Genomic DNA, 23,563 nt, shown 5'->3' on the forward strand with positions numbered 1-23,563 from the left:
GTCAGTTAACACTTTATTGTTATTTTGCCCTTTTGTTGGGAACTGATGCCCCCTACCCACCCTGACACCAGGCTTCCTGGGGTTTAGGGGCTCATGGACCCTCTGCTCCAGCCTCGGAGTTTTCCAGGCCAGAGTTATTTGTATCGTTTGCCATCTCAGTGGTGTACCCGGTGCTGCTGTGGTTCAGACAATGCCTGCCGGCCCCCAGTGGTCCTGGGCTGAGGGCCATGCTGGCCACGCCAAATCACGTCCCAGATCCAAGTCTCGAAGGCGGATACCTGTGTGTACACATCGGGTGTCTTGGGATCCCCACACCAGAGGCCAGAGAAGGAGACGAGGCCATAGGCCCGATTTCTGCATACCAGGGGTCCTCCAGAGTCCGCCTGGGGGTGGAGGCAAAGGTGAGGTCAGGGGTCCCTTGCTGGGCCTCACTTTCCTTAAAAGAGCTAATATATGTAGATCTGATCTGGACCTTCTCTACCTCAAAACCCTTTTATGTCCCATGGATACTCCCCAGAGCCTGGGCCAGGACTATGGCTCCCCAGTGCTCTTAGAGCAAAGACTAAACACGTCATCTCAGCCTTTAGGGCCTGGAGGAGCCAGCCCCCATTGCTTATCTGCCCTCCTCTCCCCCAACTCACTTGGTTCCAGCCAGACATGCCAGCTGTTTCTGCAGCAAACCCAGCTCCAACCTCTGTGTGCTAAGTTGCTTCAGCTGTGTCCAACTCTTTGAGACCCTATGGACTATAGCTCTCCAGTCTCCTCTGTCCATGAGATTCTCCAGGCAAGAATACTGAATTGGGTGGCTGTGCCCTCCTCCAGGGGATCTTGCTGACCCAGGGAGGATCAAAGCCACGTCTCTTACATCTCCTGAATTGGCCGGGGGGTTCTTTACCGCAAGTGTCACCTGGGAAGCCCAAGCTCCAACCTCTAGGCTTTTGCCTATCCTCGAGACCCATTACTTCCCCCTGCTGGACACTCCTTGTATACCACACAAGTCTACAGCTCCTTGTGAAATGTACAACCTGCGGGACTGTACACAGCAGCCCTGTGACTGGTCTGTCTGCCTAACTTGTCTCCCCTCAGATATTCTCAAGGCTCCTCCAGTCTCAAAAGTACTGTCCTCAGAGAGGCCTTCCTGAATACTCACCCTAAAATCCCTGCTTCCTCCTCTCCTCAGACCTATTACCCTAATTTTCACCTGAAATCAGTTCTGACCCAAAGAAATATGTCCTATTGGTGTGACCATTTTACAGATGGAGACAGTGAAGTCCTGAGAAGTGAGATGACTTTTCCAAGACCATATGTGTAAGAAGTGGCTCAGTCTGAATGTGGACCTGGGCAGTTGGGCTCTAGAATCTGAACCACACACTCTCTTGGCTAGAACAAAAGACACTCCCCTGCTCCCAGTCCAGGCTGTTTCTCCCTGAGCATCAGGGCCAGGTTTGCCATTAATCCATACAAAGGCTTAGGAGCAGAAGCATCTTCCTTGAGATCTGGACACCGCTTTTAAAGACACAAGTCTGTAGTCCTTTGTGCAGTGCACAACCTGTGCAGCCATACATGGCAGCCCCGTGACCCTGGAGGCTCCCTCCCCTTCCCAGGCCTCACCAACTGGTCAAAGGTAAGCTGGGACTTAGTTGCCAAGGCTCTCTGACAAGCTCTGACCTCTCTGAGGGCCTCAGTTTCCCTACACGGCAAGCAGGCAGGACTGAGAATGAACATCTCACCGAGCAGAAGCCACGTCGCCGGCGGTCCCCACTGTGGGTGCAGAGCATGGCAGGGCTCAGCTGCCCCTTCCAGGAGCTGTTGCAGGCGTCCAGCTCCAGCACGCGGACCTCGGCTTCCATCAGCCCGGGGGGCAGTTCCTCGAAGTCGGACACAGAGCCCCAGCCAGCCACCTTGCAGCGCGTCCCGGCCCGGGGAGGCCTGGCACCCCTCCGCGGCAGCCCCAGTAGTCCCACTGCAGGACCCAGGGTGGCAGAGCTGTTCAGCTGCGGGGGCGGAAGGTGCCGGGAGGTTAGGCCTGCCTGCAGCCGCCCTCTGCCACCCCTTCCTGTCTACCTTTCCTTGTCTCTTCCTGTCCTTGTGGAAAGAAGTCAGTTGTAGCTGTTGTTAGTCTGTCAGAGGGCCTGGCTGCTTCTGTCACCTTGGGGCCCTGCTCATCAGACCTCACCAACCTCCATGCTTCCAGTCTCGCCCCCGCAGCTGCCCAGGGGTCCTGCTAACCAACATCTCCTTCCCTGCTCTGAGCTCTCCTCCAGTGCCCATTGCCCTTAGGACACAGGGATAAAAAAACCTCTTGGCCCATCAATTGGCCCTTCCCTCTGCCCACCTGCACAGTTGCTCACACTGTAATACTGCACCCCTTGCTGGGGGCACCTTTCCTATCCAGCTTTTAGGACTCAGCTTAGACACCACTTCCAGGAAGTCCTCCCAGATTGCCAGTCTAGGACAGATGCCTCCTCTGGGCTCCCATGTGCTCCTGTCAAGGCTGATTTACTCAGCTGCCACCTAGTTAGACCGGGAGTTCAGAGGGAGCCAGGCCAGGGCTGTGTGTTCATGGCTGTGTATTCATGGTTTCCTGGCACACAGATGGCACTCAATCAGCAGTTATGGAATGAACAACTTGGACCCCTAGTTTGAGTGTTCGCTCCCTGACCTTGGGTGCATCACTGATCACCCCTGGCCTTAGTTTCCTCATCTGCAGAGTGGGCTAGGTGAATCATAGCAGGGGTTCCAGGCTACAGGGTTTCACAGAGGAGCAGAATTCATACGCCAGCTTTGGCTGCCAACACTGGCTTCCCACATTTTATTTTGCCAAGAAAACCCCACACCCTAGACCCTCCTGTTCCCAGGGTTTCATTTTTGTTGTGTTGATGTCCCCTCTGTTTGATTTTCACCACATTTCAAGGGCAGTTTGGGGATATTCTCCCTTTGAATGGCAGCCCCGGGGTGCCTGGGGTTGAATTTGGGGCCCCCCAGGTGGGGGCTGTGGGAAGGGTTGTCGCCCAAGCAGGAAGGGCCATGTGAGGTCCAAACAGAGGCGCATGTGCATGTGCGGGGAGGGAGGAAACGCCCTGGAGGGCCTGAGGGGGCAGGGATCAGGGTATTTGATGGCCCCACAGCCTCACTGTCTCCCTCTTTCAGCGTGAATATTGAGCATCTGCTGTGTACAATAACTCACCACAAATGAGATAAAAATCCCCGCCCTCGAGGGCAGAGGTGGAACCAGTGGTACAGGTGCTTCCAGAAGGTGTGGGTGGTGCTGGACACAGAAGAGGGGATGGAGTGAGAAGAGGGGAGCCAGGGGCAGCTGAGAACTGGAGGTCGTCAAGGGAGGCTGCCCGAGAAGGGGACAACTGAGCAAAGACCTGAAAGCCACAGTCTGGGGAGTCTGGGGAACATGGGCTGGGCAGGGCCACAGCCAGTGCAAAGGCCTGGGGGTCAGAGCCTGTTAGGGTGCTGACCACTCAGCGAGCAGCAGGCCAAGCGCGCGGTGTGGGTGTTCCAGAGGGCAGCAAAGGGAGTGACTTGACTCGCGGGTGCTCACAGGCACCTAACAGCTGTTTTTAAACAAGTCAGGCCATGGTAAGGGGAGGGGTAGGGACAGGTCAGACCTGCACCGAGGGCCCGATCCCCATGCAGTGGGTCACCTGCAGCAGACAGATGTCACTGGTGTGCGTGGTGGGCTGGTAGTCTGGGTGCGTGATGACAGCGGAGATGCTGAACACCTGTTGTGTGGCCTCCACGGTGCGCAAGGCATGGGCTCCCAGCACTACCAGGCCTGTCCCGGGGTCTCTGTGGGGGAAATGGGTGGGGAATGTGAGCAAGGCTGAGGTGAGGGCCACCTCACACAGGCTCAGTCTCTCGCGTCCTGGGAAATAAGCCCATGCCATCCTCCTTCCAGCTTGTGATGATAAATGTTGAGTTGATCACCCTCCCATCTCAATTAAGGTATTAACTTCAATCGCTGCAATATATATATATATATATATTTTTTGACCACTCCATATGAGATGTGGCATCTTAGTTCCCTGACCAGGGATCAAACCCATGGCCCCTGCAGTGAATGTGTGGAGTCCTAACCACCAGGTCACCAGGGGAGTCCTGCTGCACTATTAATTGGAATACTTATTATAACAGTATACTTCAAATGAATATAACACTCATTATATTTATTCTAATTTCCATCTGGATTATAGCATTGCCTCCAATAATTTCAAGAGTAATGTTAGTAATTATTGTATCAATATACTCAGAACGAGGGCTTCCCAGATGGCGCTAGTGGTAAAGAACCTGCCTGCCAATGCAGGAGACTGCGATTCGATCCCTGGGTTGGGATGATCCCCTGGAGAAGGGCATGGCAACCTGCTCCAGTATTCCTGCCTGGAGAATCCCATGAACAGAGGAGCCTGGTGGGCTACAATCCGTGGAGTCTCAAAGAGTCAGACACGACTGAAGTGACTTAGTATGCATGCAAGCACACACTCAGGATGAATGCAACAGTTGTAACTCTGCTTATGGTCACGGCTGCCGGTCCGTCCCTCCTTCTCCTGCCCCTTTTTCTCTGTTAACACCCCTGCCCAGCTGAGAGGCCCATCTGCACAAGCCCCCTCCACCCCCCTGCCCACACATGCCCTCATCCCAGACTCACCGGCCGCTGAAGCAGTGGGCAGCCGACACGACCCAGCGGGCCCTCAGCAGGAAGCCTCCACAGTTGTGCTGGCCCTGGAACTTCACGGATGCCATATAGGGCCGGGAGTGGGGGGTCACCTCGTGGCCCCCAATGATCTGTGCCCCCCAGGAGCCTGCAGGCAGGGTGGGTGGCCTGTCAGGGGTGGGGCAGGATGGGGTGGGGACCAGGCTGGCGGGAGGCAGGAGAGACAGAGACGGAAAGAGAAGACCCTAGAGTTTGCGGAGTGGGGGGCCAGACTCCCTAAAACCTGAGGCTGGGGCTGGGCCTCCTGCCCCCCCCCAAAAGAAGCAGCCATGCAGGGGGCTGGGGCTTCCTGGGTGGGTCCCTGTGGGCCTCTGGCAGGCTTGGGTGGAGTACTTGGGGGTCCTCACCTGGGGGCCTCATGGGCAGTGTCAGGACAGCGGTCACAGTCAGCAGCAGGCGGCCCCAGTCCCTCACCCCAGGCCCCATGGCTGTCACAGGCAGGTGTGTCCTTGGAGAGCTCAGTGGGCTGCACCCCACCCAACGTCCAGGAAAAGAGGAATGGGGCTGTGGCCTGTGGTCGGAGGCCCCGCCAGCAACGGCCGGTTCTGAGCCAGCATTTTAGAAAACCTGATGATTCTCCTGCATTGGGGTTGTTGATGACAATCATAATTGCCCTGGAGACCAGCAGTGGAGGGGGTGTGAGGGCTCCAGGGCCCTGTTGTTCACCCAGAAACCGAGTAACCAGTAACCGGTTCACCAGAAACTGCTAAGCAGCCAGCAGCACTGCAGCCTTGGCCGCCTCTCCAGGTTGGGGGCCAGCTCACCAGATGGAGGCAGTCCCGCCCCAGCCCTGCCGGTCACTGCCTCCGGCCTCAGTCTCCCCATGTGCAATCCCAGCCCCGGAAAGCCCTGTGATTCCTGCTGCCTTTGCTGCATGTATTGAGCACCTATTGTATACCAGCCTCTAGTAGGTGCTAGAGGTGGAGTGTAATGTGACAAAGACCCCCACACCCTTGGTGCTGATGTTTCTCCTGGTTAAGGGTGTAGATCCACTGATCTGGGCTCACAACGGAAGCACAGGGCCTGGTGGTCAGATAATATCAAGCTCATCGGGTCAGTTCAGGCCCTTGAAGGTGGGGCCAAGGGGCAGGGGCTCCTCCTGTGGGCACTGGGGAGCCAAGGAAGCCTCAGACCAAGGAGGGGGCAGGGAGGCAGGGCCTTCGTAAGCCTATGGACACACAGGTCAGAGACCCTGTGCTGCCCTGGGGAGGCTTTGCTGAGGCCCCGCTAATGTGGAGATGCAATGAGAGGTCTGGGAGGCAGGTTAGAATTCCAACATGGGCTCATAGGGCTGAATCCAGGGGTGGGCAGGGTTGGTCCCTTTGGAGGCTCCTGGGGAGTACTGGCTGCCCCTTTTCCAGCTTCTAGAGGAGCCGCGTCCCTGACTTGCGGCTCTTACCTCCATCCTCACAGCCAGTAGCACAGCATCTCCCATCTCTCTGCCTCTGATCCTCCCCTCTCCCTTTTATAAGGACCCTGTGATGACACTGGGCCCCCTGGGGAATCCAGGGTAGTCCCCATCTCAGGTTGTTGTTGTTCAGTCGCTCAGTCGTGTCTGACTGTTTGCGACCCCATAGACTGCAGCAGGCCAGCCTCCTCCGTCCTTCACTATCTCCTGGAGTTTGCACAGATTCATGTCCATTGAGTCAGTGATGCTATCTAACCATCTCATCCTCTGTCACCCCCTTCTCCTCCTGCCCTCAATCTTTCCCAGCATCAGGGACTTTTCCAGTGAGTCAGCTCTTCGAATCATGTGGCCAAAGTATTGGAGCTTCAGCTTCAGCATCAGCCCTTCTAATGGATATTCAGGGTTGATTTCCTTTAGGATTGACTGGTTTGGTCTCCTTGCTGTCCAAGGGACTCTCAAGAGTCTTCTCCAACTCCACAGTTCAAAAGCATCAATTCTTCGGCACTCAGCTTTCTTTATGGTTCAACTGTCACTTCCATACATGACTACTGGAGAAACCATAGCTTTGACTAGACAGACTTTCGCGGCAAAGTGATGTCTCTGGTTATTAATATGCTGTCTAGGTTTGTCATAACTTTTTCCCATCTCAGGGGCCTTAACTTAATCTCACCTGCAAAGTCCCCTCTGCCCCATGAGGTGACATGTCCACAGCCCTCAAAATGAGGACAGGGATGTTGTGGGGCTATATTTAGCCAGCCTCAGTCCCCTGTGTTAATTACTATGTTGTATTATCGCCAATGGTACTGACAAGGAAACTGAGGCACAGCCTTGAAAGTGGCAGGATGAGGGTAGAACCAGCTGGTTTGGAAAGAAACATGGCATGCAGGTACCTGGATCTCATCTCAGAGAGGCTCACCAACCAGGCAAGCAGATGTGATTTTTTTTAATTAATTAATTTTTGGCTGTGCTGGGTCTTCATTGCTGCGTGGGCTTTCTCCTGTGGTGGTGAGTGGGGGCTACTCTTCAGTTGCAGTGTGGGGGCTTCTTATCACGGTGGCTTCTCTTGTTGCTGAGCAGGCTCAGAGCACAAGCTCAGTAGTTGTGCATGGGCTTAGTTGCTCCATGGCTTGTGGGATCTTCCCAGAGCAAGGATCAAACCAGTGTCTCATGCGTTGCAAGGTGAATTCTTAACCAGTGGACCACTGGGGAAGCCTGGACACGTGATTCTAGGCCACTAAGTTTGTGGTGATGTGATAGCAGCTGCAGGAACCATCAGGCCTTGAACACGGAGCAAAGTGGGAAACAGGGTCCACGTGGAAGTTGTTTCCGGGGTCTAGGCCAGGCTGGACCCTGTGCTTCCCTGGAGGTCAAAGCAGCTGGTAGGGGATTATTCCTTAGGTGACTTCAGAGGCTCCTGTCCACTGTGGGGCCCTGGGATTGGCCTGTCACAGCTGTGCTCCCGTGTCGGTCACTTCCCCCAGCCACATGCCCCAGGATGTGTAGGACTCATGCAGTCCTAGAGAAACCCAAGGCTGTTGGAATTGTTGCTGTCCCCATGTTACTAATGGGGGAAACAGAGGCACAGAAAGGTCAAGTGCTTTGACCAAGGTTGCACAGCGAGGGAGCGATGTGCCAGAGTTGCAGCCTCAGACCAGCTCATGCTATCTCTGCCAGGGGCCAACTCTGCCCACAACCTGGCACATTTCCTTCTTTTCTGGTGAGAGTTGTGAAACCAGCAACCGTCCTTCAAGGATCTGAATAACCAAGCTCGTTGAAGTCCTAAGGAACCTCCTGTGTGGGGCTCAGTGTTTCCATTTCCTAAACCAAGGCCCAGGGAGAGGAGCCTGGCTGGTCTGGGGCTGTACAGCAGAGGGTCTTGAAACCAAAACTCTGAGACTTGAAGGGTCTTTGCATGGAGGATTGGTGGCTTTCTAAGTCACAGCGTGACGGTGATGATGATGATAATGATGAGAAAACTCCCTTTACTCCCCTTAACTTAATCTCACTTGCAAAGTCCCCTCTGCACCATGAGGTGACATGTCCACAGGCCCCAAAATGAGGACAGGGACGTTGTGGGGCTATATTTAGCCAGCCTCAGTCCCCTGTGTTAATTACTTTGCTGTATTGTTATCACCCTTACTTTTGTTGTTGATTTGTGGGAGCTTTTTATATATTGAGGAGGTTAGCTCAAAGTCAGTTGCTGAGCACCTGAGTAGGGCACACATGCAGTCGGTGTCTATCACCTTGCCCTGAGTGGGTCATGCAGTCAGCACTCAATAAGTGAACAGGCCCTTCCTTAGCCCAAATTAGCAGCAGAGGTTCAAGCAGTCAGGAGAGGGATGAAGTTTGGTCAGAAGCCCCTGAGAACTTGAGAAAAACTCAAAATCTTCCCAGTGAACCCCTAGACACAGTGTTGAAGCCCAGGGACCCCACCCATCCCAACTTGGACTCCATGTGCCTCAGTTTCTTCATCTGTGGATGGGGTTGGTGCTTGGCCCGGGGCACAGGCCACGCAGGTGTCAACTAGTGACACTTACCCTTTACTTTTTTAACCCCTTTAACTCACACTCCAAGGAGACTGCTTCTTATTACTTGAAATGGGTGATAGTGCCTTAAGAATAAACAGCCCAGGGATATTCCTGGAAGTCCAGTGGCTAAGGCTCTGTACTCCCAATGCAGGGTTGCCTGGGTTCAATCCCTGGTCAGGGAACTAGATCCCCCATGCTACAATAAGACCCAGTGCAGCCAAATAAACAATTTTTTTTTTTAAAGAATAAACAGCCCAATCCACTAGCATCTTGTACGGCAGTCACTCCCCTGCGGGTGCCAGCCCCAGCCAGTGAGGGATCGTGCCGGACACCATTGCACTTCCCAGACTTTCTCCTGGACCTGCATCCAAGGATCTGGCAGAGAACAGAGAAAGGGATGTGTGGGTCTCAGTGGGTGGCACGTGGGCGCACTGAGCAAACCCGTTCAAGAATGGGTCTCTGAAGCAGCAGGCAGAGCCTCACCACTTCTCTCCACCTTGTCTGCCTTTTCAGCCTCCAGGATTTCTGCAGGGGGAGGATGGGTCACTGCTGGGGTCCCTAGAGCTGCCCCCACAGCTGTCTGGGCCTCAGTCTCCTCCTTTGGGAAACAGATGACCTGAGAGGGTCTCTAAGGGTGTTGGCAAGAATTCAGCAGGGGGCTGGGTGTCCTGTGAACCCCTCATCTGTAAACCACAGGCTAGTGCCACCACTCCTGCTGAGAAGATCAAAGGAGACAGCAGGAGGCATGCAGTCCTTCACTCCATAAGTGTTTACTGAGTGCCTGTTGTGAGCAGGCACTGGATGTGGGGGGAAGGGGACACAGAAGGAGGACCCCTGCTCTGGCGGAGAGCTGGGCGCGAGATACCACAGTGAGTGACATCATCAGAGGTGGAATTCAGGGGGGAAAGTGACTGAAGTCGGCAGGAAGCAGAGGGAAGAGAGTAGGATTTTAGGGCAAGAAGAAGACCCAGGAACACGGGGAAGGTAGGGAGGGGGCTCCTGGAGGAGGGCCCAGTGGGTGAGCGGCAGGGCGAGCAGCAGGGGCAGGGGAAGGAAGGGCGCTTCCAGGGCTCAGCTGGGACTTGAGAGCCAGGCTGCAGGGCACTGGGAATCTATAGAAGGTGCGTGAGTAGGGCAGGTGGGGGAAGACCCTCTAGTGAGAGTGGAAACGAGAGAGGAGGCAGGGAGACAGGGAGAGGGCAGTGAAAGGAGGCAGGGGTAGGAGACACAGGGCCTGGGCTAGAGTCAGGGCTGGGAGACATGGGGCAGGGTCTCTGACCAGGGAACAGGAAAGGGGTGGTGACCGGGGCCCATGCAGAGCCCAGTGTCAGACCCGCTGAGGTCCAGATGCCCAGAGGATGTCCAGCAATGGCAAGAGCTGTGAGGTGGGTATGCCTGTTTCGTAAATAAAGTTTTATTGGCACAGGGCCACTTGATGCTGCAATCTACTGCCTCTGGCTGCAATGGCAGAGGTGAGTCCTTGCAACAGATCGGCCAGCCCGCAATGCTGGGAATATTTACTATCTGGCCCTTCACAGAAAAAGTGCCAACCCCTACACGAGTGTGAGCTGGGCCCTATTCCAAGTCCTTCAGCAGCCCTAGGAGGTAGGGAAGTGAGGCTCAGAGAGGTTAAGGAGCAGACCTGGCATCACACAGCACCTGAGGAGCTGAGCTGGGACTGGAACCCAGGCCCCCTGATGTTTCTGAGTCTTTTCCTTTGTTCTGTTTGGTAGTTTATTTCATTCTTTCCCTGCTAAATGGTGCATGTTCACTGTAAAAAGGGGGTGCAAAAGCCTTTGGGGGTAAAGGCCGACAGCCCCGCATATGGGTCACATCCTGTCCCATCTTTCTCCAGACCTCATCCAAGCCTGTTTCATTTGTTTTTGTCATTCAGTTGCTCAGTTGTGTCTGATTTTTTGTGACCCCGTGGACTGCAGCACGCCAGGCTGTCCTTCACCATCTCCCAGAGCTTGCTCAAGCTCACGTCTATTGAGTTGGCGATGTCATCCAACCATCTCATCCTCTGTTGCCCTCTTCTCCTCCTGCTCTCAGTCTTTTCCAGTGAGTCAGCTGTTTGCATCAGGTGGCCAAAGTATTGGAGCTTCAGCTTCAGCATCAGACTTCAAATGAATATTCAGGGTTGATTTCCTTTAGGATTGACTGGGTTGATCTCCTTGCTGTCCAAGGGACTCTTAAGAGTCTTCTCCAGCACCACAGTTCCTTTACACACCCATTTACTGAGCACCATTGAGCAGAATAATTTTACAAAAGCCCTAAGTACTTCTAAAGAACCTCCCTCTCTGCTCCCCGTCAATTGTCCTCTGGAGTAAATGTGTTCAGAGCCTGAAGGCTAGTGTCCTAAGACAAGTCTGCCTCCCTCCTGATCCCTGGGGTCCACATGAATGGAGGACCCAAGATAGACCACAGGGAACAGAGGGGAAGGCAGGGGACTGAGTTGGCTCTTCCAGTTGCCCTCACCTGCTCCCCCTGAGGTGCCCCCCTCCAGCGCAGGCCAGGCCTACCCCTTGGGGATCCAGCTGTCTGGCCAGTGTTTCCTTCTTGTCCCCCAGGCCCCGTTCATGTCACATGTCTTTCCAGTAGCTCAGGCCACAGAAGGGACCAATGATGCCTTGTCATCCCGCATCCCATCCTGTGGCCATCTGCAGCACCACCTTTCAAGATCCATCCAGAATCTACCTGGTTCTCAGCCTGGCCCAGCCTCCACCAGGTCCCTGTTCAGCCACTTCTGGGCTCCAAGCCCCCTTCCCTTAGCGCCCCTTCATCCGCTCCCCACCTTGCAGGCCAAGTGGCTTTTGCAAACATAAACCGGGGTGACCCTCTCTTCCTCTAAACTCTGCTGTGGCTCCCCAGTGCCCTCAAGACAGTCTGAATTCTCCCTGCTCCTCACTCACTCTGACCACACAGGCCTGTTTGCCGCGAGAGAGTTATGGGTCAGATTAAGTTCCTTAACCCTCGTCCAAACGTAGGGCCAGGCCCAAAGCCCCGCCAGTGCTCAGAAGACCAGCAATCGCTTCCTCCTGGAACGGGTCCGGCTCGGACCTATCGCCGGCCTTACGCGCTCGCCGCGCCCGCCACCCGAACGCTCTTCTCCAGACTCTATGGGGCCCGTCGGCAGGACCTTCCGTCCGCAGCGGGACCGTGAACTCTTGGAGCCGCCTGCCGGGCCTCCCCGAGCAATTTGTCCCCATTCGCGCCCCTCTGGCTGGGGAGCCGGGGAGGGGCGGCATGGATGGCGGCCAGACTGGGTCCCCCGGCCGGCGCCCGGATCGGGTCGGCACGAGAATCAGACCCGCGCCGAGATGGAATGAATGGGTCAGGGCTGCAAGAGCTTCGGGCGGACAGGGCGGGAGGGCGCGCGGTGGCCGGGGCGCAGCGGCGGCCGGCAGGAGGCGCAGGCGGGCGGCGGCGGGAGGCGAGGAGCCGGCGGGAGGGGGCGCGAGCGAAACGCGGCGGCGGCGGCGCGCGCGCCCAGCCCACCCCCTGCGCCCGCCACCGCGCGGACAATAAACAGCCGCGCGCGGGGCGATGCCCGCGCCGGTGCCGCCGCCCCCGCGCCGCGCAGCCCCGGCCGCCTGGCCTTAGCCCGCCGGCCCTCCCCCGCGCGCCCCCGCCGCCGGCCTCGCGGACCCACTGATCTCGGCGGGGAGATGGAGTGAGTAGCGCGCTCGCGCCAGGGGCGCCCCGGAGGCTGAGGCCCCGATTCTCGCCCCCACAGCGCTGGCGGGGAGGTGGCGAGGGACTCCCGAGACCCCCGCTCAGCCAGGGAGGGATTCGGGCTGGGCCGTGCCCGCCCCAGGCCTCCCCCTCGACCCGGCCCCGGCGGCCCACAGGCTCACGAGGACTCGGGCGGCGGCGGCTGGGGGCGGCCCGGGACGCGTGAGCGTGTGGGGAGGGGACGCACTGTGCCTCCGCCCTCGTGCCCCTGGCGGGCTGCGGTCCTCCTGCTTCTGGGGCGGCGGGACGACCCCTCCTCACTGCACCGCCGGGCCTGGAGCTCGCTTCCCAGCCCCGGCCTGCGCTCGCTGCGCCCTGTGCCCTGGACGCGCACCGGCCGGTCCTCCCTCGCCTGGCTGCCCTCCCCAAGGGCCTCAAGTGCTGTCTGGAGCCCTTGCTAAGGCGGGGGTCCAGCCGCCCGATTTCCCGGCTTCTAGTGGGCTTTGCTCCAGGCTTCCGGGTCTGGCATGTGTGTGAGCCTAGGGGTCCCTGTGCTTTCCAACAGCGGAGCTTAGGTCCCCTCCCTTCCTGGGGAAAGTGCCTCTAAGATGGGGCCCCTAATGATGTAGCCAAGAGTCTGCTAGCCTGGGGCTCGGTGTAGGAGTGGATGAGTGGGCTGTGTGCCGGGGCTTGGATGAAGGACTGTGAGGCAGTGGCGGTCTCTGCACTAGCGGGTGCCCAGTGTGTTTGCCTGGTCATTTACGGGGCGGGTCCTCTGTTCCTGGCGTCAGGGCATCCCCCCCCCGCCCCTACTCCCACAGGTGGGTGCAGGGAGGCTGTGGGGTGTGTTTACATGGGCAGGGGCTGGGAAGGCGGTGTCTGGTGTCCTGCAGCCCCCCTGTCCTATGCGGGGGGCCAGCGACTGCCCCACTCTGGGCCAGATCCCCACCCTGCCCCGGGGCCCAGACATGGAGGTCCACCAGCCCACCCGGCTGGCTCCTGGGCCCTTCCCACTGGGTATATTTTCCAAGCCTGCAACTTTCCTCTGGGGATTCACCCATGACCCACCACACCCTCAGCTGGGTGGGAGCCACTGCCTCCTTCCCCCACCTCCCGGCAAGGCAACACCCTGTGTCCTCTGCTTTTGAAAACCCAGACAAAGGCCCAGCCTGGCCCAGGAGCCCAGCCAGGGGCTCAGGGGAGCAGGGGACCAGACCTGTCTGTTACGGTCCCCTCACTTGTTTATCTGCTGTGCTCCCAGGGGCCCAAGGGAGCCTCTGGGCCTCCAGACAGCAGGCCCTGGGCAGGGTGTGGCCTTGAGAAGGGGGCTGCCTGGGGGAGGAGGCGAGTAGACAGAGGAAACGCCCACCCAGAGCAGAGGAATGAGATGAGATATTCAGGATGGACCCCATTGTTTCCTTTCCCGCCACCCCCTTCATTCTGCACGGGTTTATAGAGGCCCAGGGACGGGCAGCCGCTGCCCAGGGCCACAGAGCACACAGAGGGCTCCTGGGTGCTTGTCGCCCTGACCCTAGGCCTTCTTGGTCACAGTCAGATCTGGTGTCGGAGTCCCCCCATTAGGCGGATCCCTGGTTTTTCTAGGTGCAGGTGTAGGACGGGACTTGGTATTAACTGCCTGAGTAGCCGTGCAAGGAAGCCAGTCCCCAGCGCTGGAGTTGACGATGGGTGGGGAGGGGCTACATCTGCTCCCTGCATGAACACCTTCCTGGCCCTCCGTCCTTCTTCATGGGAGCACAGCCCCCGCCAGGACACAATCGTTTACCTCCCTCCGTTTCCACGGATTCTGCCATCACTGGAGATGGTGATGCTGGAAACTTTCTTCTAAAAAGACGTTTAGCATTTGACAGATTTTTTAAGGATTAAACAAATTTTCTCTAATTTGAGAAAGTAAGAATTCTTACCAGCCAGTGGAGGCGATAGGTGGTGCCCTAAAGGTGCAACAAGGGTGGGGCCGGGAACTGGGGGACAGGGAACTGGGTGCATCCTGCCATGGGGAGGGTCTGCTGGTGGCCCCAGGGGAGGGGCTGCTCCTCTGGCCCCTTAGCTGGAAGCAGCCGTCTCAGATGTCCACATCTTCTCTGGTGAGCATGAGGATCGGGCCCCGCAGGGGGCAGGAAAGCAGAGTTGGGTCAGGACTCATCAGGTCCCTTCTCATCCTGAGGCCTGAACAGTTTCAGAGAGATCATCAGCTCACCTGGGTGCTAACTGCATCCTTAATGCTCCTTCTGCAAGTGCTGGTCTCCCTCTCTAATGAGAAGCAGAACCAGTATCTAGTGATAGTTGAACTTAATAACAAGTTTTTATTTTCATGGTATCTTTTTTTTAAGTGTTTTTACTCTGATGGTTTTGGCACTGGCTTCTGGTTTACTCAGCCTTGGTAACATTTCCTTTGAAAACAAAGGGGTTGGATTTAAACAGTGAGTGGATTTGAAGGGAAGAACATGACGATAATCCTAGAGGTGGTGGCAGGAAGACAGGAAAGAGGCCTAAGAGGTGCAGATGTGACATTTACTTGACGATTATTGAGTGCTTGCTGTGTACTGGGCCCCTTTCTGAATGCTTTGTTCCCGTGGACACACTTGGTCCTGTGAGGTGGGGAAACTGAGGCACGGAGAGGTGACTGAACACGCTCGAGGCCACACAACCAGAAGAGGGTGATGCTGGCATTTGCTCTTGGGTATTCTGGTGCTGGGGAGGGGAGCTGAGGAAGGGCCTTTGCACCTTCTTGTCCAGGGCCTGTGGACTGGTGGTTCTAGGTATCCAGACATCAGTTTTTCAGCCTGGTTGGCCGATTGGATGGCACAGAGGTGGACTTTGTTGTGGTCTGGTCTCCCAGGGGCCATCTACCCTTGACCCACTGCCAGGGAACCCTCTGTGGCTGCTGACTTGGGAGTGGAGCATGGAGAGGGTTTCCTCACCCACCATGGGGTCTTGGTCAGGCTGCCCCCTTCTCTGAACCTCACTTTTCTCATCTGGTGAATGGAGCATCCTGGGCGGTCCCAGCCCCATCTTCAAAGGGTTCAGGTTTTGATGCAGGAAAACAAATTGACTTTCTTAAAAAAACATCCCATCACCTTTCCCCCAGTCTGAGACCCTACTGCCTCCATCCTTTCTCTACCCAGGAAGCCTGGCATCTGCTTTTTTGGGGTTGTTTGTTGGTTTGTTTTTGGCCACACCATGTGGCCTGCAAGATCATAGTTTCCCTACCCAGCATAGAACCTGGGTTCTAGCAGTGAATGCACCAAGTTCTAACCACCAAACCGCCAGGGAAGTCTCTCATCTGGTCATTTAAGAAACACTTCCTACTGACCACCGTAGCCCTGTGCAGGATCAGAGGGCTCTGGGGGAGCCTGTGGAGGGTCTTCTTTGAGGTGTGGGAAAGGTATCCTGCTCCGTTGTATTATGGACCTTTTTTGTAAACGATACTTAAAAGTTTTCCTAGGTAGGCAGAAGGGTGCAGCAGGTGGGAAGACTGGTTCATGCAAAGGACCAGAGGTGGGAAAGTGTAGGGAGAAGAGAGCGTTCTTCAGTTTGTGCTCTTGGGGCCAGGTCCTCCTGGGCCTACACTGCTCATCTGGGGAGCCATCGGGAGCCATGGGTGGCGTCTAAGCAGAAGAGGAGAGAGGTGCTGACCCAGGCACCAGAAAGAAGCTCTGCTGGCTAAGGGGCCAGAGCAGGGAGCAGGGAGAAGCAGCTCAGGACTCAGCCTGGACAGGCGGCCATTGGGGACAGCTGGCGGAGAAATGCCGGAGCTGGGGGAGGAGTGGCAGGACCCCATGTCTGGATGGGCGTGGACCCGACTTCAGAACTCTGTGATAGAGCTGCCTACAGAGATGGGGGCTTAGTCAGGGTGAGACAGCCCAGTCCCTGGGCTTGCTGGGAGGCTAGGGGGCATCAAGACCATGCTTCATAGGGTTTCTGTGGAGCATGAGGTGGCTGAGCAGAGATTGTGGTGTTGAGGAGTGGAGATCTGGGCTGCTGTTTCTGTCTCCTGCCTGTGGGTTTCAACTAGGAACTCAGGGCAAGTCAGAACCATCCCTGGGACAGCCTGGATGGGGCCAGGTATTGGGAGGAGAAGCCTGACCCAGACCCCGAGGTGGGAAGACAGGTAAGAACAAGAGTGAGTGCAGGCCTGGGAGCCCAGCCTGGGTGAGTGGGGGCACAGGTCGGGGGCCAGCAAGGCTTGGCAGGGGCTTCTAGTAACAGCTGTCAGGGAGTGGGCAGGCGATGACCAGGTCAGGTTGTGTTCAGATCCTGCTAATCCTGAAGAGCCTCAGAGCAGGGCTGGAAGGACCTTATGATGTCCCTGGGCTCGCTGACTCGCCCCCTAGTATGGCCCTTGGTGAGACAGTCAGCATCTCTGCTGTATCTGTGTGTATATTTATTCTTACCAGGTTGTTTGAGATCATTCACACACCACACAATGCACCTGTTTAAAGTGGCTCAGTGGTTTTCAGTACATGCATAGAGTCCAGTGGTTTTTAGTACATGCACAGTACAGGCATTGCTTCTAATTGCAGAACATTCCATCAACCCCCCCAAAACCCCATTCCCACCAGGACTCACTCCCCACCCCATCCCCCAAACCTGCTGCCGCTGCTAAGTCGCTTCAGTCGTGTCCGACTCTGTGCGACCCCATGGACTACAGCCTACCAGGCTCCTCCATCCATGGGATTTTCCAGGCAAGAGTACTGGAGTGGGTTGCCATTGCCTTCTCCCCCCCAAACCTGGACAACCACTAATCCCCTGTCTGTGGATCGGCCTGTTCTGGACGTTTCCCATCAGTGGAATCACACCTTGTGTGTCCTGTGTCTGCTTCTCTCACTGAGCAACGTGTTCTCAGGGTCCATCCACCTGGCAGTGAGCATCAGGGCTCCACCCCTTTTCAAGGCTGAGTGACCCGCCCGTGTATGGAAGGACCACCTTGTATTTATCCATCATCCGTTGGTGGGCACTTAGGTTGTTCCTGTATTAATTTGTAAGTCACTTCTCAGGCAGCTGGGGCTTGTTCTTTGTCCTCTCTTGAATGTGGGGAGCCCAGGTACTATTTTAGATGAATTTAAGATGTGACAGTGAATTTCTTTAAAAAAAATAAAATAAAAAGTGATCACAGGACAGATGGTCTGGGGTGGGGTCAGGGGCATGGCAGGAGTGCGACAAAGGTGGGGAGCCCTTAGGTGGGGACCTCTTTTGGAAATGGAAGGACCCTAGCACACATGTTCACCCAGTGGACATTTATTGAGTGCCTGCTGTATACTGGGGACATGGCAGGGACAAAAAGAGACAGTTATTGTCCTTGTGGAGAAATCAACAAAATAAGTAAAATCATTAGGTTTTCTGGATGATAAGGGCTAGGGGGTGGGGGTTGGAGGTGCTGGGGTTAATTAGGGTCAGAGAAGGCCGGAGTAAGGATGTGACATCTGAAGACAGGCCCCAGGAGTCGTGAGCCCCTTGGAGACCTGGCAGGGGTGGCCCAGGTCTGGACACAGTCCATGCAAAGGCCCTGAGGTGGGATCGCACCTGGAATGTTTGAGGCACTGGAAGTGGAGGGGTGGGGAGGGATGCAGGTCTGTGAGGCTGGTCCCTGCAGAGGCATTTGCTGGAAGCCAGAGGAGGCGTGGCCCTGAGGGTGGGCGGGCTTTCATGCCCTGCTGCCCTGTTCTGTTGTGAGGGCCCTGGCCAGGGTCCAGCTCCCCTGCCCCCTATCCTAGGTTAATAGGCAACAGTTTTTCTTTCCTGGGTCTGTGGCCTGCTGCAACTGCCGTCTCCACCTTGGTGGTGATGTCTCTCTGCCTGGAAACTTTTGGAAAGCCCATGCCTCAAGGGCTGTCCACCTCACCAGTGACATCAGTGGTTCTAGGGGCTCACCTGTGCTGAGGGCTGAGGGGCTTCGAGAAGAATTCCTTCCTGATGAGGGGAAGAGACCCAGGAAGGCTCCCTGAAAGAGGCAGCTATGTCTGAGTTGAGATTGGAGGTGAAGGGGAGAAAGGGGAAAAGTGAGGGGCAAACACAGGGGCTTGAGTGGCTGCTGAGAGGCTGAGGTTCATTCAGGGTGATGGAACTGTGGGCGGATCTGTAGCGAGGAAGGTGTTGGTGCTTAGGAGGGGCCAGGGATGGGGCTGGAAACCAGCCTCCCCAACTCCATCCTCCACTCAATGTGGGGAGAGGCCACCAGGCTCCCCTCACCTCCCCACCCCTGGCCCCGCGTGACTCTGCCTCCCCCCATCACCACCCGTGGCCAAGGTCGTTGTCAGCTGTTTTCTTTCAGTTAGCACAGGAATGTTCCAGCGCTGGCCTCCACGCCTGCCTGGACAGGGACCCCCTCATTCTGGCTGTAGCTGCCGGGCGTGGGCTCTGGAAGGACAAGTGTGACCCCCACCCCCACACCCACCTCCCACACTGGACCCTCCTGCCCCCGGGTGACCTTGGGCTGGTTGCATAACTTCTCTGGGCCTTTGAAAAATAAGCGCCTGCAAAGCTGAGGCCTCTGCCGGGCTTGCTGGGTTCGGGTCTCATTAGCTCATCTCCTGGACCACGATTATCTCACGCGCTCGCAGCCGACGCCCTCCCCGAGTCCTGAGCCGCCCACAAGGCCGCTGGAGCCCAGAATCTGCTCCAAGCTCCGTAAATATAATTGCGCGGGGACCAGACGCCTGCGCGCGTTGACGGTGGGCGTCCTGGCCTAGGGCTTGTCCCTCCTCAGCAGCTGCAAGCTGTCGCCCGTAGCCCAGCGCAGCCAGTGGAGGCTCAGAGACACAGGTGACTTGCCCCGGGTCACACAGCCAGAGGGGTGCAGCTGCCCTAAAGCCTCAGCCCAAACTCAGCTTCTCCGCCCAGTGTGTAAATCACACATTTTGTGATCTGGCCTCTGCTTTACTCACTGAGCCCAAATGAGCTTCTCAGGTGTCCCACTGACCACCCCCACCGCAGCCAGGCCAGGGAGACCCTGCGCTCTCTGCGCCCCGGAGCCTGCCCGCCTGTCTGGGTGCAGATCTCACTTCACCATTTAGATACTTCATTGATAAAACGGCCATAATTATCCCACGTCCCTCACAAGGTCTTCGGGAGATCGGACTCTTGGCTCCCACCAGACTCAGTTTCCTCTCCATAAAGTGCGGCTGAGTCCCGCCCGCGGAACATGGTTCCTATTCTATTCCTGATTTGTTAGGGAGTTCCAGCCTCTTGTTTTGTTTTGTTTTTCGGATTTATGATGCCGAGCCTTATCTTGGCTTGACCTTGGCTGCCTCACGCCAAGGGCGGGTTCAGACCCTTCCCGGATAGAAGCCCTTCCCTGGGTGGACGCCCCTATCACCAGACCCCGGAAGCCCTCCTCCTGCCCCGGGGGTGGGACAGACCTAGTTACCCATTCGGGTCCCACCCGGTGCAGGCAACCCCTGAAGCCCTGGGCAGGCAACCCCTCAGCCCCTTAGGGCCGGGCTGGGGGTGGGAGATGCTCGGCGCCGGCCCCACCCCTGAGCGCCAGCGGGCCTCTGCGTTGCCATGGGGATGGCGCGGTTGCCAGGGCGACCGCCTCCTGTGGGCCCAGCCATCCATCACCCACAGTGGCTGAGCCCAGGGGCTGGGTAGGGTGGGGCGGCTCAGGCGACCCCAGGCCTGGGGAGGGACACCTGAGCGGGGGCACATAGACTGTGCCCCTGGGGCTGAGACAGGAGACGGGTGGGGAGAGATGGAAATTCTCTGCCTGGGCCGGAGCCTCTCCTCACTGTGCTCGTCTAAACTTCCCCTGTCCTGGCTTGGCCCTGCAGGGACTGGCTGCCCCAGTAAGGACACTGCCTGCCTTGTCTCCAGCTTGGCGAGCTGGCCTCACAGCCATCTCTGTGTCCCTGTATCCAGCCTCAATGGCCACCTACCCGCTCCCCCAGGGTGGGGACCCAGTATTAAGCAGATTGGTCCCCCTGCCCTCTGTGGCCCTGTTTGTACTGGGGTCTCAGCTGCTATGCCTCCCTCTTGCAACTCTGCCTCCTGCCTGGGTGGGCCCCTGGAGGCTGAACTAGAGCTGTGCAGAAAAGGGAAGGCCTGTGGTACAGCCTGGGGCTGAGCAGCTGTGGTTCGAATCCCAGCTCTGCCACTTTGTAGCTATGTGACTTTGGACAAGTGACTCACCCTCTCTGGGCCTCAGTTTCCAGCTATGGGAAGAGCATAGCAGGCAGAGGGAACATCAAGTGTAAAGGCCCTGAGCTAAGAATGAACTTGGTTCAGGGCAGGCGCCACAGGAGGTCCTGGTGGCTGGAACAGAGTGAGCACAAGCGGGAGGGAGAGCAGAGGTCAGGCACCAGGGCAGGGGAGAGGGTGGGGGCTGGGTTATGCCAGGGGGTGGGTTTTCAAGGGGTGATGGGAGCCAGGGGACTTGAGAGCAGGAGAATGATGGGTTTGGATTCTCATTTTGAGAAGCAGCTTCTAGTTGTGGGCTGTCAGGGTTCAGGGAGGTGGCAGGTGATGGTAGAGGCTTGGGCTGGGCTGGAGAAGTGTGGGGTTTGCAAGAACTGAGGGGATGGGCCCATGTTGGGGAGCATGGCATGTCACCCGGTCTGTATCACACGAGGTGATGGGGCAGACCCAGAAATCCTACTGGTCTGGCCTTTCAGGAAGGGCATCTGAGCCTGTCAGCTGGACCAAACCTTTCTTGAACTCCACCCAGCTGAATGCAGGCTCCCTGAGGAAGGAGAAGGGGAAGCTGCAGGGGTGCGGCTGGTGTGCTGGGCCCCTGGGAGGCACAGGGGGGCAGGTGCTGCCTCACAGGAAGGGAGAAGCTGGGTGGAGTCACCTGGCCGGGGCATGGGAGCCAGATGACTTCACAGGTCTCAGCATGGCCAGGAAACTAGACCCAAGTAAGGCGGGTGACCGGGTCACTGCTGCCCCGGGATAGGTGTCCGCCGAGCAGCTACAGGGGGTGCGTGTGTGTGTGTGTGTTTGTGTGCACGCACACAGGGGCTTGGGCTGGGGTGGACCTTGCACACTGTTCCCCTTCTAAACCACGGTTTGGGGGGTGACATAGCAGGAGGGCCCAGAGCTGTGTGCAAATGGGGAAATGAAGGCCAGATGGGCAGAGAGTGTGGAGGCCTCGGGGTGGCTCTGGGCCCTGAGTCAAGGCTGAGGGTGGGCGGGGTCCAAAGCACCATCTGTAATTTCAGTGCCTGTGAAGATAAGGGGGTCGGGGCAGATGGGGGGGCGGGGGGAGGTGGGGAATGGAACAGGTCGGGGTGGTCTGGCTCCCACTGCCAGGCCCTCCCATATGAAATGAGGCCTCCCGTCAGTCAGTCCCTCCCAGAGTGGCCCTGTGGTTTATCAGAGGTTTGAGGCAGATGGTCTGGAAGCCCCCAGTCAGGCTGAGGACCCTCCACCCCCTGGAAGCTTGAGGTTACCCTGAGGAGGAGGAGATGTTCAGGGCATCATTCGTCTGACCATTTCACTCTGCACCTACTGTGTGCAGCTTCCAGAGACCGGAGACCTGGAAGGGAGGGGGCGGGTTCTGAAAGCTCCTCCCCCCTCCACCCCAGGTAGGGAGGGGGATGCAGGGGATCAAGGGGAGGGGCAAGGATGACCTATCTTCCAGGTCCTGTGCCCTCTCTGAAGTCCCCAGATCCTCAACAGCATGATGTCCTGTCCCTTTAAGAGCATCTGGCAACACTGGCATTTATCTAACTCTTACTGCATACCAGCTTAAGGCTAATACTGCACTGGGTGGGCTCTCAGAAAACATGGATGGGTGACTTCCCTGGCAGCTCAGTGGTTAGGACTCTGCTGTCACTGCTGGGGCCAGCTTCAATCCTTGGCTGGGGAACTAAGATCCTGCAAACCTCATGGTGCAGCAAAAATAAAAAATGAAAGAAACAAGCAAAACATGGGTGAGATGAGGAAAGAATCTGGGGTTGGATTTAAGCTTTGCTACTTTTTTGCTGTGTGTTCTTGGGAGGCTCACAGCTCTCTCTGAGCTCTTGGGGTCCTGGAAGACTCCGGAGGCAGCCAGTGAGGGAGACACCAGAAGTACCAGAACAGCATCAAGGACTTGGCAGCCAAGGGGTAGGGGGTGGAGCTGGAGGGTCTCTCTTCCTCCAAGTGTTTCTCCCAGAGCTGGAGAAGGATGAGGAAGGGGCTGTCTTGGTCAGTCTCTCAGTCTGGAAGAGACCCTCTAGTCCAGGTTTCTATTCCCAGGGAACTCCTATGCATCCTTCAGAGCCCAGCTTCAATGCTCTCCCCTTCCCAAGCCCTCCCTAGGTGTCTGGACCAGGCCTCACTTGTCCTGTCCCTTGTCCCTGCCCTGAGGAGTGGCAGGAGGGTTTGTGGGAGAATTAATGCAGGGATAATCTTACATGGGGACAAGGAGGGTGTGGAACGATCTCATCTTGGGCTCATCCAGCAGGAAGACATAGGGTGGGAATTTGAACTGGATCTGCTGAAAGCAATGTTGGGGGTCAACCCCCGACTTGATCTTTTCTGTCCTCCCAGGGTCCTGGCGGCAGAGACCCCATCCCAGCAGGAGCGGCTGCAGGCCATTGCAGTGAGTTGTTCCGGGTCCCAAGGATGGGGTGGGCATGGGGGGGAGATTGGGGGGACGCAGGGTCTCAGGTGCTCCCCACACCCAGCTTGGGGCTCAGGGTCTCAGATCGCAGGTGCAGTGTGGGACACTTCAGTGCCTGCTAGCATCTCCCCACAAAATTAAAACGTTGAGCGCCCCTTAGTCTTCAGCATGTGGACTCCGGCTGAGAAGCTTCTCAGAGCCCCTGGGCAGCCCCCTTGCAGTGGAGGGGGTGGCGGGCAAGGAACTTGCCCTTGTGGCAAGGCTGGGGGAAGTTTGGGGGAAGCTGGTAGTCCTTCCTGGTGAAGGGACAAGGTGGGGGAGGGTGGGGAAACAAGCTGGGTGAAGGTGGAGGTGCAGTGGGCCAAGTGGGTGCTGTTCACAGAACAAGTGGGACCTGCGTGGGTGAAGTCTGGGTAGCTGTGGGGTCTCCGCGGCCCCAGCCTGCCCTTACCATGTGCGGGGTCTGCAGGAGAAGCGGCGGAGGCAGGCAGAGATCGAGAACAGGCGCCGGCAGCTGGAGGATGACCGGAGGCAGCTGCAGCACCTGAAGGTCCGCGCGGAGCCTCGGCTGGGGGTGGGGGGGCGGAACGGGGGCAGCATCCAGGGACCCCTGCCTCAGCCGGATCCGGGACTTAGGGGCGGGGAGCAGGAGGGCTGAGACGACCCCC

The 23,563-nt window shown here is 57.3% G+C and overlaps 2 protein-coding genes across 5 annotated transcripts in view; one reads left to right on the plus strand and one right to left on the minus strand.

Moving 5' to 3' along the window:
- PRSS57 (serine protease 57) lies at positions 1-12,710 on the minus strand. Of its 2 annotated transcripts, none has more exons than XM_069591896.1 (6): positions 12,582-12,710; positions 5,071-5,302; positions 4,658-4,811; positions 3,657-3,801; positions 1,731-1,994; positions 1-383 (listed from the first exon to the last, which is right to left on the minus strand). In XM_069591896.1, the coding sequence occupies exons 2-6, from the start codon at positions 5,147-5,149 to the stop codon at positions 156-158; spliced, it is 870 nt and encodes a 289-aa protein (XP_069447997.1). In that variant the 5' UTR covers positions 5,150-5,302; positions 12,582-12,710; the 3' UTR covers positions 1-155. The 2 variants fall into 2 exon arrangements, with proteins under 2 accessions (XP_069447997.1, XP_069447998.1); XM_069591897.1 differs by lacking the exon at positions 12,582-12,710 and adding an exon at positions 3,188-3,268 and having other exon boundaries at positions 5,071-5,278.
- The window catches only part of PALM (paralemmin), a 24,776-nt gene continuing 13,268 nt past the window's right edge, over positions 12,056-23,563 (plus strand). For 2 of the 3 annotated variants that reach the window (XM_069591888.1, XM_069591889.1), the window contains exons 1-3: positions 12,056-12,332; positions 22,823-22,874; positions 23,365-23,445. In XM_069591888.1, coding sequence (XP_069447989.1) covers positions 12,328-12,332; positions 22,823-22,874; positions 23,365-23,445 — 138 coding nt within the window. In that variant the 5' untranslated portion in view covers positions 12,056-12,327. Of the gene's footprint in view, positions 12,333-21,111; positions 21,205-22,822; positions 22,875-23,364; positions 23,446-23,563 lie in introns of those variants that run through there. The other variant, XM_069591890.1, reaches the window with a different exon arrangement.

The sequence above is a fragment of the Ovis canadensis genome, chromosome 5, assembly GCF_042477335.2.
Source record: "Ovis canadensis isolate MfBH-ARS-UI-01 breed Bighorn chromosome 5, ARS-UI_OviCan_v2, whole genome shotgun sequence".
Classification (NCBI taxonomy): domain Eukaryota; kingdom Metazoa; phylum Chordata; class Mammalia; order Artiodactyla; family Bovidae; genus Ovis; species Ovis canadensis.

Coding starts and splice junctions, on each gene's coding strand:
- PRSS57 (XM_069591897.1), bottom strand. CDS start 5,149: ATGGGGCCTGGGGTGAGGGACTGGGGCCGCCTGCTGCTGACTGTGACC. Junction 3,802..4,657: donor GCCCACTGCTTCAGCGGCCG/GTGAGTCTGGGA, acceptor TTTCCCCCACAG/AGACCCCGGGACAGGCCTGG. Junction 1,995..3,187: donor GGATTTTTATCTCATTTGTG/GTGAGTTATTGT, acceptor CCGCCCCCGCAG/CTGAACAGCTCTGCCACCCT.